The 20000-nt window shown below is 37.9% G+C and overlaps 2 protein-coding genes across 2 annotated transcripts in view; both read left to right on the top strand.

Moving 5' to 3' along the window:
* LOC139128600 (MAM and LDL-receptor class A domain-containing protein 1-like) overlaps window positions 1-7973 on the top strand; it is a 38026-nt gene extending 30053 nt beyond the window's left edge. The window contains exons 23-28 of the mRNA XM_070694349.1: window positions 1355-1492; window positions 4623-4763; window positions 5545-5807; window positions 6833-6917; window positions 7202-7240; window positions 7957-7973. Of these exons, the coding sequence (XP_070550450.1) occupies window positions 1355-1492; window positions 4623-4763; window positions 5545-5807; window positions 6833-6917; window positions 7202-7240; window positions 7957-7973 (683 nt within the window). The remainder of the gene's footprint in view (window positions 1-1354; window positions 1493-4622; window positions 4764-5544; window positions 5808-6832; window positions 6918-7201; window positions 7241-7956) is intronic.
* Window positions 7974-15146: 7173 nt separating this feature from the next.
* The window catches only part of LOC139128605 (protein amalgam-like), an 8059-nt gene continuing 3205 nt past the window's right edge, over window positions 15147-20000 (top strand). The window contains exons 1-2 of the mRNA XM_070694353.1: window positions 15147-15259; window positions 19743-20000. The exon at window positions 19743-20000 is cut by the window's right edge and continues 54 nt beyond it. Coding sequence (XP_070550454.1) covers window positions 15184-15259; window positions 19743-20000 — 334 coding nt within the window. The 5' untranslated portion in view covers window positions 15147-15183. The remainder of the gene's footprint in view (window positions 15260-19742) is intronic.

Genomic DNA, 20000 nt, shown 5'->3' with positions numbered 1-20000 from the left:
TACATATATTAACCTTAGAAAAGACAGAATAATAAATGGATCCTGTGACTGCCCGATAATATTAATCTCCCACCAGATGTAAATCCCGAGTGACCGTGAGACGTGTCAAAGTTCACTCTGGTAACGATCAATCGATTAACCCACCACTCTTCCGATATGGCTGAAATGTCATTGCGAATAGCGTTATGGCATAAACGAATGATTTCTGAACAGAAACGGATTGAACCATAGTTTTTTTTTTCAATGAAAAAAAGATATTCATATTCTTCACCCTTTGTTTGAATTTAAACGTTAATGGACATACGCAATGTGTACAATGCATGCATAAAGTGACCAACACTCACCAATTCTAATTCAGATGGCTGAAGTCACTATTACTTTCCCAGCAAATACTCTACACATTCATTAGGTATCACATGTACGGGGCACATATTGGGTCACTCAATGTCTACCTGAAGTCAAACGCCACGCTTGGCGATGTCATATGGAGCAGAAAGACTACGTATGGTGACCAGTGGAACGAGGCGAGGGTCTCTCTCAAGTTATCTTCATCTTCAACCAGGAACGTTGTACTGGAAGCACAGCAAGGTTTCAGAATCTACGGCGATATAGCTGTGGATGATATAACACTTGCCCATGGGTATTGCACATTAGGTAATCATTACATTTATACAAGATTTGTTTTGTTTCACCGATCAATTGTTATAACATTGAATTATAGTAATCAGCTGATTGTTATTTATCTCGGGTAATATACTGCCATGAATGGAAACAATTCTGCAAAGGAACACGTGGGAAACATGCATTTCTCTCACACGAAATCCATTGTACTATGATATCTCGCACGGGTTATTACTTTGTTGAGCTAGGAGGGTGTGTGGAGGTGGTGGTATATTTGGCTGACCACTCTGATATATCATTTATCGGAAATTGAAAGGTGCAGCTCTCTGTTTACACATTCCAGACTAAATCCATAGGTGTGGTAAATTCATGGCAGCGAAGCTGCGAAGAGACTATATGCTACTGTTTTCGTTTAAGGTAGATCGCGCCGCGGGGACAGACATTCAGACTCTCAAACTTGTACATTTTTTCCTACGTAGTGTTAAAGCAGCAATGGCGGCCACTTTGAATTTCAAAAATTTCGAGTTATTTGTTTCTCTAGTACTAAAATTTGCACGTCGATCCCATATTTTTATTCTCGATTTCGAAAGAGAATGGTTGAAAGATTCCTTAAGGAAAGTTAAAGCAGAAATTTAAAACTTTGATTTTCGAGGTGCATACTTTCTTACGAACCCGCGCCATCTCAAAGGACACTTTTTGCCAAAATGATTCATTTTTCTGAACGACATTTCAGCTTATACTGGTTGCGATTTTGAGAGTGAAACCATGTGCAATGGTACAAATGACGGAACCGACGATTTTGATTGGTCGATCAGCACTGGTAATGATGGCATAGGGCCGTCCTTGGATCATACCTATGAGAGTGGAACAGGTTAGGTGTCGGCGTCAGATAAACTTTGAACTTGACCTTTCCATACCAAAGCTTGGGAATTACCGCATCCCGAATTGGACGTTAGTCTGAGAGCTCAAAGCTGCCCTTCTGTTATGAAATGAACGTTCGATCTGATGCAATGCATTGAATTAACTTACGGCGATCAGTTACGTAGTACAGACGCCACAGTCAAACCAGCTAGGCCAAATCTCAACTTTTGCAAGTTCGTGCGAAGAGTTAAAAATCTTGCAAAAGTGTGGCAGTAAAGGAAGACTTTTCCTAGTGCGTTTGTACTTAACTTCATTTTGAAATTGACCATTCGTTGGACTTCCTTTCACGCCGACATGTTGAAGATAACATATGAATGCTAATGTTATTAATTCTGTAATAATCAACCAGCGCCTTATGAAACGCATTCTATCACTTGTATTTTGGATTTATTTTTTCACCTAGAGTTAACTAAAGTATAAGTACATTGTAAACAATTCTTTTGCTATATATTGTTTATATGCAAATTAACGTTGACCTAGCAACTATAGTTCCTATGTTTTAGGTCACTACCTATTGGCTGAGGGCACATCAAGGAACGAATCTCAAACAGCTCGGTTTCTGACCGACACTCTAACCCTCGATTCGAACAAATGCCTGCAGTTCTTCTTCGCTATGCAAGGGCTTGACGTCGGAATGCTCAGCGTCCAAATTAAAATCGATAACAGCTTGGGACAGCCGATCTGGGAACGAAAGTTACAAATCGGAGACGGGTGGAATATTGGCAGAGCCTCCTTGGCGCAACAGGCGAATTTCCAAGTCGTGTTTGAGTTTGTTCGAGGTGCTGGTGAGACCGGATACGTGGTTATTGATGACATACAAGTCATGGACATCGACTGTTCAACCCTAGTAAGTTTTATATGTAGAATAGTGAGATAAGAATTTCTCTACGAACATTTTTCTGTTTGTGAATTTAAATTTTTTGATCTTTCAACTATGTGTGGTATTTTTGAAACAAAATATCCCTCAGCCGAACTAGAGACAGAGAAGGAGAGACAAAATTTTAGGCATCAATTAGAAATAAGCTAATGAGACAACACATGCATTGTGAATCTTAGCAACAGTGAGTACTACTTGAGGCCAGCTATACAACCCACTGACATAAACACTACTGAAATGGACCACTTGATAGCTTCAAGCAAAGCCTCGATCGCTCAATGATAATTCGAATGAGTCAATGTTTAATGAATGTTCGTGCTCATTGTTCTTCGGTTGTGGATGTTTCAATTGCTCTTAAAATGATTTAATTTAAAGTCAGCTTTTGGTTTTTAAGGACGAAAAAAATACTCACTTTTGCATGAGTCGTACAAAATTGATGGAGGGAATAAAATGTATAATTCAAGTTGCAATAGGCAATCTGTCGAATATGCTGGAAGCGTTCAACTGAAAAACTGAGCGATAATGAGGTGTGATGGATATTTTCCCACTAATTTTCAAAATATTCCCTGTTACATATCGATGTAAGTCCATCGTATTCTTTGATGACGTTGTGTGACCAGATACAGTGGGGAATATTCAACCGGGGCCTTCGATTAACGACGGGCAGACTAAGGGAGCGTTCAGTTATTATGGCCGGGGGTGGGCCGGTAAATTCTTCCTGCGCATCAGTCAAAATGAGTGAACCCCCCTACCCATTGTACAAAAAAAATGATGACCCCCCCCCTTTCAAGATGACAAAAATTTCATGCCCACCCCACATTGCTTGAGTAAAGCTGCACACACAAACACCTCGGGGGTATGGAGCGATAAAATCCCCCAAAAAGAGCTTGTATTTTTTCAAATGACCTTCCTCACAAACTCAAAAGGTGTTGATGCTCAGATTTCCCCTTCTAACTTGCTTACAATTTTGAAATTACCCCTCAAAGGGGTTGGACAGAAGTTACTGGTGGAAACTTGGTAAACTTTTGCATATACAGACGTTCCATTATTAACATAATTGTACTTGATTAGAATATGATGGTTAAACGTGCATATTATGTGTATAAGAAATCTGATTATGGAATTTCACTGAAAATGTTCATCCACCAGGCATGGGAGTCTATGAGGAAAGTATGAATAATTTGTTTCCAATACAAAAAAAAGGTAAACCCATGTATTTATGTACTCTCGATTATTGATATCAATGTACTAGATTAGATTAGGGTGATAACAAATGAATATGTTTGCCAGATATTGGATTTTGGAATTATACCAAAATGTAGATTCACTGTACATGGGAGACTATGAGGAAAATATGAATAATGATTTTTCCAATACAAACTATCAAAATCTAATTCATTTGAAAGTACTTAGTGAGCCTAGGATGGTTAAAGGTTGATAAGTGTGCAAAAATTGGATTTTGGAATTTCACTGAAATTATACTTTGGAGTTTTTGAAAAAACTAAGAATATTTTTTTTTACAATGCTAAACTAAATTAATTTGTGCTTTTATAGGTGTTTGATAATTGATACAAATGTACTTGATTCAAAAAGGTTATTTAAAAGTTCAGATTGGACAACAATTATGATATTGGAATTTCACTTAAAAGTATTATTTAACTTTTCATGGTACTAGTAGTCTCAGTGCAGGTAACTGTTAAATAATTTCCCTGACAAAACTTGCTCTATCTCTAATATGTAAGTAATACTAGGAATTGTTCATTGCCCTCAGTTCAGTGAGCTTGATTTACAATAAGACAAGCCTCAGAGTTGTCAAGTCAAGATGTTCATGTGACAGATAATTATACTTTTGTTCAGATTTACAGGTGAATATCTGCAGAGAATGATATCATGCAACGAATCATTTTCATCTCCCAGAATATTTATGAACACTGAAACTGCATTTTGACGGGACGGATACTTATGAAAATTAAGTGACCCCTCTCTGAGCTGTTTGAAAAATACATGACCCCCCTTTGCAGTTTCAAATTTGAGGTCAAACCCCCCCCCCTGGATTTTGCCGGCCCACACCCAGCCATAATAACTGAACGCTCCCTAAACAGGAAATGTAGCTTTTCACAAATATTGATTTGTACTTTTTATCGACTAAACGAGTTTAAAGAACATGGTCATTCAAGGTTGCGAGACTTCTGCTGGGTTTCAGGCAACTGTGATTTTGAGGATGGCAAGTGTTCTTGGAGTAACACTGTAAGCGGCGACGATCTTGATTGGATACTCCTAAGTGGACCAACCTCGACTGGTGGCACAGGACCGACAACTGACCACACAACTGGAAATATCGACGGTACAATCATACAATTTAATGCAGGATGCAACTTGGTGACAGATTTTCGGATTATCCAATTCTGAAATTACAATACCTTGCTGTTCTGCGGGGTCTCATTTCGATGCTCATTGAATAACTTATTTTGTTTTACTGGATAATTTTTGTGACAATAAAAAATGAATCTAACGACAGAGATAACGCAGGGATGGTGACAATTTGAATTCCCCTTGTCAAAGGATTATGGATAAGTTTCATCTATAGCACCAAATTTTGCACGGTGACCTTGATTTGTGGACTTCATTTCGAAAGGAAAAATTTCCTTACGTATAGCCAATACACAGCTTAACCAAAAAGACAATAGCGTTGATCGCGATTTCAGGTTTGTTACTAAATATAACTGCACGCGCGAGACTTCGGTCAACGCTGCCTTAAATTTGGATTCAAATTCAGGCTGTTGTTGCAGCTTGTTGAGCCATAAATTCATACGAGTGAGCGTGACTTTTGTAGCCATTGTAATACTAGCGTGTTTTATATTTGTCGGGTATGGGGAATATGCGGACAAATATTTATTTATTTATATTAATTGGAGAAAAGTGGCGTCATTTGCAATCAGTGCTATTATTCAGACCTGAGAGCTTGCGTATGCAAGCCGTGGTAAATCGCCAATATACCATGATTTTTTTCGCGTCTCGACCAATCAGATCGCTGTATTTACGCCATCAATATACTGGTATGATATTATATATATTATCGTTTGTACAAGATATTAAATTCTTCCTGTGTTATACTTCCGACACAGGCTTTTATCTATACTTAGAGGCTTCTAGTGCCTATGCAGGCGTTACAGCAAAGCTCTACAGTCAAACTTTCCCCGCGAAGTCCACTACAGGATGCCTTGAGTTTTGGTACAACATGAACGGAGGAGGAATGGGCACCCTTAGAGTGGACATTGTCATCAGTGATGGCCCGAAAACCCCCGACACAATATGGACCCTGAGCGGAAACCAGGGCAGTACGTGGAAATGCGGCAGAGTTTCATTCTCGCAAACCACGGAATACCAGGTGAGACACTGCACTATCGCGAGAATCTCGGAACTGGATAGCTGTTCACTTTTGTTTAGGAAACACAGAAATGTAATATTTACACGCGATAAGTTTTGGTATAGAAATGTTTTTCTATAAGGTATATGATTATGAATGTTTTCACAAAACTTCAATATGGTCGGTCCACGTCGCAGAATGGATCGAATTAAAGTGTTTATTTGTTAACATTAAGAAGTCAAATTGCAAATCAAGATTTCTTATCATCATGTTTTTCATGAACCAGCAAAACATTCCATTAGTTACATTGTTAATGATTGTTCTGAGTTTGTGTACATTTTACAAAGTCTCCCCGGTCCGCATCATAGTAGGAAGTGTTTACGGAACAATGTCATTGCATTGACACCTGTTTTGAGGAAAAAAACCCAGAAAATATGACACCAGACTACTTTTTGGTAGTCGACCGGACTCCGAACAAAAGTTTCATTAGAAGTCTCCAGGACGCGATAAGCCAAGAGAGTGAAAGGCATTGTTGACTATAGAGCAATAATGATGCAAAAGTATTATTCAAAATAATAAACTCTGAGAATTCCAAATTGGCCTTAATAAAAACTGCGATTCCGAGAAAGAACTTATTCAACCTTCTTGGCCTAAAAACCTGATTTCTTTTTGATCAGTAAAAGATTGTTGGGTATTTTGTGTCTTTCTATGTTTATGTGAAATTTCAGTGCAGTGTCTGTTGCGTTGATATTATGCTCAATAGATCGTCTAAAGCGTAACGTTCATTTCGTTAGTACCATTAAATAATAGTTTAAACACGATTGGAACCAATTGTGGATAATTGGATTGTTAAGTAAGGTTGTTTTAACCTGCAAATGTAAGCTTATCTTCTTTTCTTTTTAAGTCATACACTTGTTTTTATGAGTAATTTGTAACATTGCAACATTCAGCTATATGGCACCTAGCACTTTTAAGAAATTTGAAAAATATGAAGATCCAATTATCCCAAATTAGTTCCGATCGTTTTTTTATTTCTCTACAATTAGCTGGTATTCGTTGCCATCAGAGGAAATTGGCCAAACAGTGACATAGCCATCGATGACGTGGTCATCAGTGACGGATACTGCACAGGTAGTCTGAATTCTATTTACTTCAATTCGAAAGAAAGAAATTACCTTTCAAAGTTGACGGTTTCAGCCTTGAGAAATACCATGGTAGATAGATGATTTACACCATGCCGGAGGAAGAGGCAGGGATAGATAACTGGTGACAGAATAATTGACAGGCACAAACAGACAGAAGGGCAAAGTAAGACGGATTGGATAGACAGACAGACAGACAGACAGACAGACAGACAGACATATATAAACTTTGTCCGGCACGAAAAGTTCATTATTTTGCCATCCCTTTTTCAGGAATGCTAGAGACCACCACAGTAGATCCACAAACCAATGGTAAGTCGTATCTTTATACTTTACAGTATATCTGCATTCACGAACATCGACAATCGGGTCTGCTTCTTAGTCGGCAAGCGAACGAATTTCGAAAGAGTATCGCATAAAGTAGATGTGAGAATATCTTATTTAAGGTTATCAAACTCGCTATGATTGTATTGTTCTTGTGTTCAATGTGTCACTGGTCCCTGTAGAGACAAGACCGGGTTAGAGGGTTATTCTCTGAGTCTTCATTCAAATTATATGGCGCGACAATTACAATTCCTTGAAAATCATCCTAGTCTAACACATTCAATAGTACATAATAAAGAAGGCATATGAAAGGAAATTTCAGACACGGATTCGAAGGATATGACCAAGGTTCCTAGATGCGCAAATTTTAAGGGAAGTCGTGCAGCGTATTCGCTAAAGGGAGGAAAAGCCGATTATTGGAGGGTTCATCAAAACGCCTGTCACGTGACTATTATGCAAACAAAGAATGTGTTCTGTGCACAATTGCCTAATATCAGTGCTTTTAAAACATATATACTTGAGTGGGGTTGGGAATTCTGTAACTGAGAAAATTGGAAAGTGTCTATTTTGTATGTCACTACCTTTAGACCGTATTTGAAATTAACATCGAAGCTGATTAATGTCTTGTGCAAAAGTAAATAGTAATTTCACTTATATATTTCTTAAAGCAATGACATTATTCTGATCAATTTTCTTTTTGACAGAAAACCTCTACCAGTGATGCTGTGAATTCTTTGATGTGCAGGTCAAGTATGAAGAGTAAAAAGATTGCTTTCATTGTGTTGATCTCCGTTTATGTAAACCTAAATACAGTGCAAATAGCGACGACTTCCATTAATGAAGTCAAAAGACTGCAAACGTCATATTTTACACAGATAAAAATAACTGCGTTGGTTCATTTGAAAGATAATCCTGCAAGCAATAAAGCACGTCCTAAATCGCCTTAAATATATTGGTATGGTATAATAAGAAATATTACATGTAAAACATGCTTCTAATTCTCAAATGATCACTTGATTTGTTAATTTGATATTTCAGTACTACTGTTATTTGAATATTAGCAAATTATTATCCTTTGTATGGATTAAAACGCGGTGAGTTACATGATTGGGTCACTTTAAACTTATTCAGCATTGTCAAGGCATTAAAAGTCATTATATTACTTAGTCAATTATATTGATAGATACGTAACAAGTAGCCGTGTTGACCTAAATTGGTAATTTACTAGGTTTAGGTATCACTTTACTGAGATCAACTGTAATGAAATAGCATGAGCTTTCGAAGACAACAGTTTTGAGTATTCTTGGCTTTTCGCTTTTTAATTCATTCCACATTTGCATCTGACGAAGGAGACTGTTGTCTTCGAAAGTGCATACTAAATCAAAATAGTTGTTCTCAGTAAAGTGCTATCTAAACCCCAGTAAATTAATTATATTGAATAGTCCTGTGCGATATATGTTCTATTAAACATTTTAGAGTGTTTTGCACTGCCCAATGATCGAATCTAAAATTAACGACAGCTTTGCGCTTTTTCGTGTGTTTTTATTTGTGAATAAAGATCAGAAGCTCGATTTGCTGGTTAAATATTTTGTTTCCACGGTTCCGTCTTTATCTTCCTCGATGCTATGCAATTGTTGTACTTTGCTCGTGCTTTATGCGGAAGCTGCTATTAGCAACTATTGCACTATTAATGAAGCAGCTATGTGTACGAGAGGAAGACCTAATGTGTATCATCTTATTCATTTAAGATTTAAGTCAAACTTTGGACACGTTTCAAGTCTTTGAATACACGGCTGTGGACACAAATACTGTTGACACCCTTAACGACGGGATGTCTTTTAAGCTGAGTTTAACAATGATACATTTGTGTATTGATTAGCAAATTTTTTCTCCTACCCTTTGGGGCATCTTTTAACTCATTTGGCGTTTGATCGATCAAGACCCACTGAGAATACTATACCAAATCCTTTGCCATGTCAACGCATCTTTCTATAGTCCTCACAGATTATCACAGTTTGCTCCTTGACGCCACAAGTCAAGTTCATTGTCACATAAAAGGCGTAGTGCATTGATTTATGAGACGACAACTTCTTCACAAATGTTTCACATTGGTTGACATTACAATGTTACTCACGTAGTCGAATTCCAAAGATCATTTTGACGTATTCGTTTCTCCTTGTCGTCGTTGATGTTGGTTACTAGTTCTCCGTCTTCGTGCAGTTTGCTCTGTAACCGGATTCTTCACCATGTTCCTATTAGATTTTACTTTGATCTATCACATGGACTCGTCCTTGTCTGCTGAGAAGTACTTGGAATCTTCAAAGTATTGACAACACCAGAGGTTCAGAGTTCGTTGATACTATATAGATTTTACTTCCTGGTAGGGAAGCGTGACAGGTACCATCACCAAAGATACCTTCTCTCATGGTGTAAAAGTCTTTGGTCCGCGTTAAACCTCTAGTTGTATTTTTCTCTCTCGTGTCATTTCAGAATATGATTGTGAACGTTATCATTAGGACGTTGGCTTTGATCCCATTGTCGCGCCAGTATTCAATAAACATCAAATCAGGTCCAATAATCGTTATCATTCAAGGTAAACTGTAAAATTTACCAGGTCCAAGAAACATATAGATGATGACAAAGGCAATGGGGCCATCTTGAACCACGAAATAGTGGTGGTACTAGGTGTCCGGAATGGGTAAGCGTACCCTGCCAGCTAGCCGCACCCGTCAAGATTGACCCAAAGTGACAAATTCATTGTTATTTGGTGAATTCACCAAATTACTTTTGTGAGTCAAAATTTGGTATGCTGTCACTCATCATTTGAGAAACAGACAGGTCATATTTTGATACAACATCTCCGTATCTACCGTAGAACTTCTAAAATGATTTCACTAATCTACTTTCTGAGAATCCTTGCCTCACTAACTTTTGAGCTAATAGGCTGTGTCTAACTCGAAAGTCTTCATATGAATTGCATGCTCTACTGTATCTGAGGAGTTGTGAAATATACACACCATAAGCTGGAGATGATGGTATATTGCTCGACAAAAAGGGAAAGTTTATGATTTCAAAATTGAAATCGTCTCTTTTGTCATACAGCTTAGTATATAGTGTATTTTGTCTAATTTCAAACAATACATCTAGGTATGATGCCGAGTCCACACTTTCAGTTGTTTCTTTTATTTCTAAATCATCTGGGTAGATGTGGTGTAGATAATTGGATATACCAGGATTGTTTAAACTGATGAGATCATCAATATATTTGGTGGTGTTGTTAAATCGATTGACAATCCTTTTACACCCAGATTTCTGAAGTGATTGCATGAACTCTGCTTCATACGAATACAAAAATAAGTCTGCAAGAAGTGGGGCGCAGTTTTGTGCCCATGGGAATGCCTATGGTTTGCCTGAATGTCATGCCAGCAAACTTGATAAATATGTTGTCAATTAGGAAATAAAGCATTTGAATCACCTCAACATCACTGTATTTGAGTTTTGGCATCACTGTTGTTGGTGAAATAGCCTAAGTTGCGCTTGATGGCAATGTATTCATACCTACGACTACCATTCTTGTAAAAGAAGGCTTTTTTCACGAGAGATGATAGCCTGTCTTGAAGTTTGTTGTGTGGGATGGTTGTGTACAACGTTGAAAAATCAAATGTGTGGATTGAATTGTACATGTTTTTGTTATTTTGTAAAATATGTAACAATTCTTTGGAGTTATACGTCACTGTGACACATTGCAAACCCATCACGTGAAATTCTCATGTTTCTCATTCAGGTTTGGCTATCTTCATCACTCTTAATATAATATGAATATATCCTTGTTTGTCGCAAATATGGCTTGTATGCATTAATCTTTGCGTGAGGTAAAGTAACAGCAGAAGACTGAAGAAATACATAATTTTCAAGATTACATACTCATTTTTGCCAACGTACATAGGACCAAGGACAGAACAACATAAAAAAAAACAAGAAAAATCTAGCTTTTAAAAAGGTAGTTTTACTGAAACTCACAGGTCCCCATCGCAGTAATTTGGCTTGTTCATCTAACCTCCTTGCTTCAGATATGCTATAACCTCTTTATAAGACATTATATGGTATGGATTATGCCCCGAAATTTCTGTTACAAAAGAAAAATACAAATGAATACAGTACTAGACGTGGAATAATTAGCATGTGCTTGAAATAGATCGTTTGTTTTAAAAGTGTCAAACGCATATGGCCGATAATACATAACCGAAAATAAATGAACCATTGGTTATAAGCAACGCAACAAGTAACGGTGTTGCAAATGTATTATTGCAATATGGACACTATTGTTGAACGTACCTATTATTACTCTCTCCATCCCATCCCACCACGCCAGATGACCAACATCCAATTTAGATGACCGGATTGCTTCTGCTGCCGCCCATCGAACAAGTAGGGAACCTTGTGATGGAAAACGCAGAAACCGCGATTTATAACGGAAATGCTCAAATATGGTTTGTCATTGTGGAATTCTAAGTGATTGACACCTTCTCTCAAATTGGCATGTTTAAATGATTTCTAATCAACCCTTGACCTCGTAAAACATGTCCAAAGTCTGTCAATTTATAAATTCTGCAACAATTTCACATAGCATGTCTCGCCCCGAGATCTCCATGACAACACTCTGTAAAAGAGATAATCATAATTACCACATCGGTATATGCGAGCAGCAGACGAACAACTTTCAATCAGATAGCATAATCGAATTTTTGATGCTTATGAATATTCATCATGCTCAAAAATTATATATACATTTTCTCTTAGCAGTCAGATTGATTACATCACTCTAAATTCCTTTTGTGGGCTTTATCTCTAGCTAACGTCTGCTTAAGGTTGATTGAAGTAAGTCCCTTTTCTACTCAGCTAGCCAATTTTTGCCTTTTTATGTCAGGAGAATTTAGATATTACTTGTTTTAAGTATCTTACAGTACTATGCCTCTGCATGGTTTGAATCGCTTCGCGATTACATTAAATGATATTGTTAACGCTGTACCAAAACAAACGGTGTCGCGGTAGTTACATCCAACATGAAAAAGGTTCTATAATTTACACGAATACGAGTTACTTTCGTCGATGACAGATGATTGCATTTGCGACTTTGCCTAGCTAAGATGATGAGGTCGCCGATTGTCGGGACGGGTGAATTTTCTCCAAGGCTGAGGTATTCGACCGCGGTAAATTCACTTGACATTCTCCAATACTGCACCGTACCTGCAAGTTGCCAAGTTCGATCCATATATTTAGACAGCACGGTAATCTCATTTTAGTAAAAGTTACAGACAAAGAATAAGGGATTCCTGCTAGAGATCGAACGATAGCAGTAAAATGCCGAAGATGTTACGTTCACAGGATCATGACACATGAAAATATACTAGATGTATAACGGACGCCACACACTTGTACCGTTAAGACCCATTGCCTAAAAATGTTGCGCCATTATTCCATATAGTTGTATACTTTAATGAGTGTCTTGATGGCGTATGAAGGTAAATCTAACCTTTTTCAGTACAACATCCAACCAGAGACAAGATTTGTTCATGCAAACCAATAGTTTTCATCAACTCGAATTCATGAAGCAGACGCTTCATGTCTTCTCCGGTAGCGTTATTCAATCACAGAAACATGAGTTATTGACTTGAAGTTGAAACCATATCAGGTACGGATATGACTTCACAGTGTATATGATGTGAGATATGTTGGAATCACCTGTGACAAAGCCCTTGACTTTTGTTTGACATTTGAACATCTCTGTCTGTCAGTCTCTGTCTGTCTCTTTCCATTTCTCTGTTTCTCTGGCTGTCTCTCTTCTGTCTTTCTCACCGCTAGGGGCGCCCTTCAGTTTGATGAACTGCCCTTTTGAGTTACGTTGTAATGAGATCGAGTGTATACTAAACTCGTTGTTGATAATCTGTGTTAACCTTGTTTTTGTTTTTTATATATGAGAAAATAAACTGAAAGGATGTAATCAAATCGCATGCAATCACGCGATGATACACGATCCAAGCCGACAGCAGGCCGTCCAGACTATTCAAGTCTCATTCCGAAATGGTTACATACTTTACCTAGAGCCATTATATTTTTTTTTTTTAATCCAAATTTTTTTCTGGTGATAGGATTGCACTCCCTTTTCGATGTAAATTATCATGATATACATCACAGTGTTGGCCTTCTTACACCTCGACTTCCGCCCCATTCTTTGTTCGTACAGGTATATTGCTTTGCGTGTTCTAGAGGTTAACAAATGACGTCATCATGTATGTTAATCCGCGACTGGGATGCGGGTATCGCTCTTCTGAAAAACGGACGCATATGGCTATGAATTTTTCTTTGACATTGCATGCATGTTATCTCCAAACTATTAGCGGTTATAGCACGAAATTTGTTGAATATTACGTCGTGTACGAGTAATGTGTCCGTATTTTGTAAGTAACGCAGCAAAATGTCATTCGTATTCATTGTTATGTCCTTAGAAAAAGAGTTTGCAAAGCAGTTTGTCTGTCTCTCTTTATCCCCGTGACATTTAGTCTCGGCTTGGCTTGGGGATTGTATACTCAACAGTTGGTCTTGTGTTGAGGAGATGTGAATCTTTTCTCAGCATAGGCTAACATTGACTCAGGGCCAACGATCGTCTGCGAGTCCACGTAGTATATTTACGAGACGCTGGACAAGCCAACACTCGCCATCAACGAAGATATAGTTTCTCCAATGTCTCTTGGTATGCTGAGAATGTAAGTAGCGACGTAACAGCGACAGCGAGTCTGAGAGAGAGATGACATTTGGACAGGTTGTCAAAGCGAGTATTTGTAAACAATAACATGAGGGCGAGGATTCAATCAAACCATAGATGTAAAATGAAACATGTCAATGATGCTCTTGAAGTAATCATCCGAGGCACGTATGTCACAATAAGTGGGTTTTTTTTTATAACCGACACCTTGACAAACCATCACGTGTCACTTCCGTACGTTTAGTCTACCTTCAATTTTATTAACATAACTCATACGTAGCTTAGTTACGCTGTCGATGTCGCCTTTGACGCCCGCTTCGAAATAACATCATTTATACCAGCTGTTTTGAAAGTCGTGTAGGAATGAGTTACAAAGAGGGTCCGTTACATTGCCCTCGATTTATATTCAGACACCCAAGGAGACTCAACTTTGACAACAGTTCAAAATGAATATTTTTTCTGTCAGTTTTAAGATTGCATTCACTGCCACATGCCTATACGTCACTATGATGTCACTAGTGACGCTACACCATGGCAGTTGTGTATCCTTTAGTTGCAGCGTGCTGTGTTCAGAAAGCTGCGTGTATGTGTCGTTCAAACGACAAATGTTGGTAATGTCGGGCCTTGTAAGTATTGAAAGTGTCCATTGTATGTAGCATCAAACATAAGTATATTGAATGGAATGATTTTCCTGATATACTGAAAACTGAAGATTATTGTTTACAGTTTGTATGAACCGACGCCGGGATCAACTTTACAAAGCGTTTATTGTCGTGTTGATGTCCGACCCGCATACATGCACGTTCCTGACTACCTACCTAAGAGACCCTCTCTCGCGAACCCTTAACCTTTGGTCGGTGAGATGAAAGCCGACACCGACAATATTTGCATTTCAAGAAAAAAGAAAGCGTTTAAGATCCGTCATGCAGAATTTACACGCTCATTTGTTTACCTTTGTCCTCGCGTACCAGGTCAACGTAAGGACACTTGCGAGTAGTCACACCATATTCACCTACCACACTGGTTCGCGTGACTGTAGCTATACGACAAAATAAGACGGTTACAGCAGCTGTCCGTACGAGTGGCAGTCACACCATTGGCGGAAAAACAACAAATTTCAAAAGAGCTGAAGGCGTCGAAAGGACGGATAAGACATCCTGATTAAACGATGCCTGCCACTGGATCCCTGTTTTCCTTTATCACATGTGTTCTGTGTTGCCATCTACTATCACACGAGGAAGTCAGTAAGTGTGCTTTACCACGATCATTAGCGTTTAGTAGGTAACTTAAGTCTTTTAAGTCAGTGAAAAGGTTGTATGCTAGTAATTTATGAAGGGCGGGAACTCTTGTGTTAAAAGCACAAGCTTCTGAAGAGGCTGGTAAGGTGAATAAGCTAAGCAAACGGTAGGATATCTAGCTACGGCGTGCATTCGTCCGTTGAAAACACTGAGGGGCGGGTTTCGGTCAATGCCGTCGTGGTGTCGTAAAATTTCTCTGAACTATGTATCTCCTTAAGTAATGAATGTAAACATGTGCAAATATTGATATCATATTTAGATGGACAATCGATCTACACCTTTATTGTTAAGTGACTACATTTTTGTCCTGAAACGAAAATTATATGTTCAAATTTTGTCCTCTCCATAAATTATGTCGATCTCAAAGTGCAAACTAAGCTCATGAATGTCACCTTTAGCTGTAAGGGAGATCCCTATAAATTAAAAAAAAACCAGACTGTATAGAGAAGTCGCTTGATGTTTGAGAATATAACAGTATCGTATAGTTTACAAAACATAAAAATCCCTTTAACGAAAATAGATCAGTGAAAGTTGCAACGTTGGAGCTTCAAGACTTCTGGTGAAAAAGTACGGCCGGTCATTTTGACAATAATTGCTGAAGTTAGAGTAAACAATTATAATGTCCACGCTTCTGGCCTTTAATGTCAGGTCAGCTCTCTGTTAAAACGACATACCGGGTGACACTAGCTACGGATTTTAGCTCGATGAGTTTCACAATTTTTTAAAGACCTGTTCCGTCTTGTCATACCAAACACAATTTCCACATATGATATACCTGAAGTGTGTACTGACTCTTCTGGGAAATTGCGCGTCTTTCTTATGACTGATCGGATGCTCCGAGCTCGGAATGTTGAATTTATGGTATGGTTTTCGATGACTGGCATTATGGGAGAATGCGTTATTATCAAGTCAGAATTTTCATTAAACTCGGATTGTAAACCACTTGCTATTACTCATGATAGGGAACTACGCTGTAACATTAATAGACTTTTCCTTTGTTTTACATGTCAAGCAAATCTTGTACTTCTCCTAGGAAGTTGAAACACCCACTCTTCAGCTTGTCAAGACAGTATGCGTGTTATGTGGACTATTATTGTCGACATATCATTTGAATTGTAGGTTACCCTGGATTTCATTTGTCAGCAAAAGCGATGCAGTCAGTACATGTAAAGTCTGAGTGGACAAGCTGAACACTGTGTCTCTCAAAATTCTTTGCAATCTAGCACAATAAACTGTAGCAAACATACTGAATAAATCACAAAAGTCATAAAATGTTTCTCTCAATTTGATCTTGGTGAACTGTGAAAGTTCACTGCACACTTTGAGATAACATGCGCTATAGAGGTAACTTAAGCTTAATTTTGTTTGTTTTTATTTATTTACTTTGTTTTGTTTTGCTTTTTATAATCCAACGCTAAAGCCATTCATCTTGCTGGATTCTTCAAGGAACTCCTTCAAAAACTAAGGAGCAAATTAATTTTCAAGAAGCAAGTTTGTTCCCTAAAAGCCATCGTTTATTTTCCCGTGTAGTGAACTCAGCGCGTCGTGTCAGTGCAGTCAGGTCATATTTTCAAATTTCAGAATTTAACAGGGAAGTAGTTAATACTGGAATCCACAATTTCAACAACGAACACGTTCTAATAAATACTGAATAATGGTTCTTGTGAATTTAAGCAAATATGATCAGTCATTTAAATCATTCTGACAAGAGTGATTTTTGCCAAAATGTTAGTTATGACTTTCTTGCACTGACATGACGAGATTATAGCATGCATTTTGAACCCCAAATAATTGTAAATTGTAAAAATAATGGTAATTTCTTGTTCAAAACTTTGCTGACAGACCGCTGATTTATGTTTTCGATAAGACGAGAGAGAATGGCTGAAATTTTTCATATAAAGTCAATAGCTTAACTTTGAGGATTTTTTTCAGTATTTTTGTGTTTTAAGTCAAATGCAATTTCATGTTCTAATAATACATGGCATCTTATAAATAAGCGTCCATAAGACGTGTGTAATACAATGTTTATTTATTACATTTGAATTCTAGTCCAGACAAAATTTCACAGACCAACATAATAAAGTTTGAATAGGATTAGTAAACAAGTAAAATACTTTATCTAGATATCATGTGATGAAACACTAGTTGACACACACACACACACATACACATATACACGTACATATACACACACAACTAAAAGTGAAAACATCAAAAATGTTACAGTTACTGACCCTTGAAGGGTAGCGGTTATCTGTAACGTAGAACTTCGCCAATATTATGTTAGAATATCGGGAAACCTAATAGGCAAGTACAATGACAATGTCTCAGTACATTTTCTTTCAAGTCACCTGCTTGATGAAATTACACGGGCCAGCAAAACAATATACGTTATTTGAAGGTTTGCACATTAGTAAACCAATATTTCATTGCAACTGAAGATATTTTAACCCGAAAATATTGCAATTGCTGATACATTGAGCATGATCCGACCCGCTATCATTATAATCTGATATAGCAGTGTCACCGAGTGTGGTGGAGTAATCTTAGTCCACAGTAAGTGGAGCGTTGGGAAGCTTTTGTGCTACCTTACGACAGAAATGGGGCAAGAAGCTGTGACCTTTGCCCTAATTTTATCGAAACCGATCAACAGCAGCGTCGTCCGACCCTTGAATAGCTAGTTGACACGCCCACTTCAACCTTGTAGCTTACTAAAAGGATGACTTCATTGAAATCGTACAAGAATGTAAAGGTGATGTGTGTATGCATAACTTCATGCAGTCGACAAACAGTTGTGGCATAGTAACATAAGCTCTATTGTATTGCTGTGCGGTCCGCTGATTTCTGTTTACAAGCTGCAGGAAGGTGTAGTGTAACCTAAATATGTGACACCTGAAACGTTAAAAAATGATGTTAGCAAGCTATCACGTGTAGGCATAAGATGTGATTTTGTTTTAATTGATTAACCGTTGGAAAGTAATGCTTTGTCTAAAGTAAAAACGACACAACAGTTTTTTTTTTTCTAATGCTGACTTTTAAGCATGATTTCATTTTATCTGACGATGATACATCCATCATAAGGAAATGAGACCATCCACGTACATGTATTTGTATGTATGACTATTGATTCCTCGGAACAAGTTGTGTCACAAGGCATTACGCCATATTTTTTCCAATCCCGTTAAATCCTAACAAGAAGTAATCAAGTTATTTTAACAATAGTATTATCGATCTGTATACCTAAGTTTTTAGCGATGACGTACACATCAATTAGCCATGCTATTTCATGTATGTGAGCTTGTTTGAGTTTATATGGAGATATGTCTGTGTAATTTTACAAGAGAAGTACAATTTACAACATCTACGCGATCAAAGTTGATAAACTGTTTAATACAATTTCATACAAAGTTTTAGACGACTTTGTTGTAACTTTGCCCGTGTTTTATGTATGAACATGACTTCAAAGTAAGCGACCATCTTCCGAAGCATTCGACGCGTCTATGTTGGCGGAAAGTTTTCCTGGGTTTTGTGAGGTCACGGTAAAGAACGCGGAAATAGCTATACAGACACTTGAACATAATGAGAATGCCGATAAAAGCAAACATTGATTCTGGTAATTTACGAGTAGATATATATTGCTTGTCAAAACTGTCAAGGTACCCATGGCTAAAGTGATGGACCCACTGATTTTAAGACATACAGACTCCAGCTTTGTCACGCCTGTCATAATGCGACGTGCGCTGAAACCCTTACACATTGAAATGTACACACAGAAACATCACACAGGTGGACATGGAATAAGCGAGAAACCGATCTGGTCAGGACAAGATATCAGTTACATGACTTCTTTGTTCTTGACGTCATACTAGATGGGTCCTTCTGGGTGCAAGCCATACGATTAAGCGGTAGACTGACTCTCTCGAACGGATATAGGTCGTGTATTGTTTGCAAAATATTTTTTGCAATTTCACTCCAAAATCAGAAATACTGACAGATTCGTTAACAAGCTAGCGCCAATACAAACTCTGAGTGAACAATGTAAAATACTACGTTACGGACCGAATCTTTGTCAGCATTAGAAATGAATTTGTCAAGGGTTATCAGGGGATATTACACGAAGTAAAACAAGGAAACTAAATTAAATGAAAAAAAAAAGCTTCAGGAGATTCACTCAGCTTTTCCTTGTCATCGTCTCTGCGCATGCACCTTGCTGAAAATAGTTCCGTTCAGAGTGAAGATATTGCCCATCATATCAACACTTACTGAACAAAACGAAAGTGGTAATATTGACATATCATGTACGATAATACTGTATATTTTACACAGTTACGCTGTGTTTACAAGGTCAATATTTTCAGTTTGTCAAGTGCTACGACATTCATAGTGCTAAGAATGATACAATGACACATATATTATCTTTGTTTTACAGATGCACTTTCAGCAAGTTTCAACGTAACCCCGTCAGACACTGTCACTGTCGTAGGCAGGGACGCACAGCTTAATTGCAGTTTCAATAACCTTGGAAGCCAGACACCATCATGGAAGTTCAAAGAGGGCGATCGGTATGTCGAAGTCACGATGGGCATCACTACACTTCGACTAGGCTATGACCTTCCGGGTGAGACATCGAAAGGGGAGTATCATTTGCTCATGCGCAACGTGACGTCAGCTTTGGCGGGCAATTACG

Source organism: Ptychodera flava, unplaced genomic scaffold (genome assembly GCF_041260155.1).
Source record: "Ptychodera flava strain L36383 unplaced genomic scaffold, AS_Pfla_20210202 Scaffold_60__1_contigs__length_796720_pilon, whole genome shotgun sequence".
NCBI lineage: Eukaryota > Metazoa > Hemichordata > Enteropneusta > Ptychoderidae > Ptychodera > Ptychodera flava.
Note: the sequence above shows the minus strand (reverse complement) of the source record. Positions and strands in the feature narration are given on the sequence as shown.